The sequence below is a fragment of the Buceros rhinoceros genome, unplaced genomic scaffold (assembly GCF_000710305.1).
Source record: "Buceros rhinoceros silvestris isolate BGI_N320 unplaced genomic scaffold, ASM71030v1 scaffold43343, whole genome shotgun sequence".
Classification (NCBI taxonomy): Eukaryota; Metazoa; Chordata; class Aves; order Bucerotiformes; family Bucerotidae; genus Buceros; species Buceros rhinoceros.
The window spans coordinates 9,563-11,293 of NW_010406141.1; the positions used below are offsets into that span (position 1 = coordinate 9,563).

A 1,731-nucleotide genomic window follows, 5' to 3' on the forward strand; every position below is an offset into this window, starting at 1 on the left:
CAGAAGGTTGGGTTAGGTTCTGAACGCAGCCTCACGCGCTCAGCGGCAGTGGCTCCTCAGCCCCGGGAAGCCTGGGGCAGCTCCCTTTCTCGGAGGGGAGCGGGGGGCACAGACCAGCGCATGGGTACAGACATTAAACTGGCGTTTAGACAGACAGCTGTGACAATTCCTAGTAGGTTGTGCTGAGGGACAGAGTCCTGGTCATTTACCACTGAGAATCAGCGAAGCTTTTTGTCAGCTTCAGCACGGGAAATGCAAAGGAAATAGGGACAAAAGCGTGCTTCGTCCCTCAGTTTCCCTGCAGCAGGTACAGGCTAACCGGCTCAGCAGTCCTCCCCGGCCGGAGAGGAGAGTTAGCAAATGGGGTGAAGGCTGTAATTCTGCATGGGGCAAAGAATCGCAGCTTCAGTGTGTACCTGACAGCAGCTGGGAACCATTCGGAGTCCCCAGGTGTCGTTCGTGTGAGGTCTTTTGATTTCTACCAAACAGGGAATGAAAAATCTGATCTGCTAGACAAATTTCTAAGGAGAAATTTCATTGCTGTAATATCATAAAAGCTTAGGAGTGGCAAGGCCCTCCCGAGGTCATCCAGTCTGTCTAAGGCAGAGACAGTTCTGCCTGGTCTTCTGGCCACATTTCTGTGACCTGTAGCCTTAAGTATGACAGATGTGCTGCAAGCCTTTCTGGCAGCCTCATCCAGTTTGCCAATAATCGGACTTTTCATTGTCAAAATATAAAGCCATTATTCTTGCTCAGTAGATGTGCCAAGCCCTGTCACACTGCACGGCACCTTGCCCTTTTCACAGTGGTTATTGCCCAAAGGTACCCGGGGAACTCCCTCCTGGTCACAGGCTGTCTGGGACCTGCAGCAGAAACACTGTTCCTGAGCCAGTTACTTCAGTCTGTCTGTCCAGACTGTTCCTTCAGGTACCTGGCACTGGAAGCCCACCGTAATGATGGGGGTTTGTTGTAGAGAAGTTCAGCCAGTTCCCAGCAGCTGCATCAGAGAGATCTGTGGCATCTAACGAAACCCTGCAGGGAAGCACCTTTTGGAGAAGGGTTGACCAGATTTGGAATTCACGCACCCAGGAGGCACTAGATTAATTAACCAGCCAAAGTCAGTGAAAATAAGGCTTCGGGTTCTGAGGCTCGTAAAGCCTGCAGCCCCCTTTTAAAACCCAGATGAGACATCATGGGAGGCACCTGCCGTGTGCTTCATCAGATGAACATCTGGCGTGACATAGCTTTCAAAACTGTGCAGTCTGCGTTTTCCCTGCGCTGTAAATACTGAGAGATCTCTCAAAAGGCACAACAAGCAAAACGGTGGTAAATCAGAACTCGCTGCATGCCTGTGACTTGGTGACCCTGCTGCGTGTCCCAGCAACTGCGTACTTTGCACCGGAGTCAGCGCATCCCTCAGCCGGCTCCGAATACACCGAGCAGGAAGCTTACCCCTGCCAGAAGTGGCAGCTCTGAAGGAGGACTGGCCAGTTCCCGTTAGCCATGTCCTTGCGCTGTCTTTGTAAGGAGATTTTCCTGAGGCCTCTTCCTCTCACAACATATCACCCCCGACCTGGCAGTTTCTTGCTGTAGCTGAAGTTTTCTTACCGATTTATTTCCATTGCCCTTCTCTGGAGGTCTGCCATTACCTCCTTCTGTTTCGTGAGCTGACAAAAGCTGTTCGGCTCAGCCTGACTGCTTGTTTTCTACCCCAGCACAACGCAAAGCTTC

General features: G+C 51.6%; 1 protein-coding gene across 1 annotated transcript in view; it reads right to left on the reverse strand.

Moving 5' to 3' along the window:
* Positions 1-725, reverse strand: part of LOC104491529 (astacin-like metalloendopeptidase) — a gene marked incomplete at its 3' end in the record, with an annotated part of 7,220 nt that extends 6,495 nt beyond the window's left edge. The window contains exon 1 of the mRNA XM_010133968.1: positions 718-725. Coding sequence (XP_010132270.1) covers positions 718-724 — 7 coding nt within the window. The remainder of the gene's footprint in view (positions 1-717) is intronic.
* Positions 726-1,731: the final 1,006 nt, after the last annotated feature.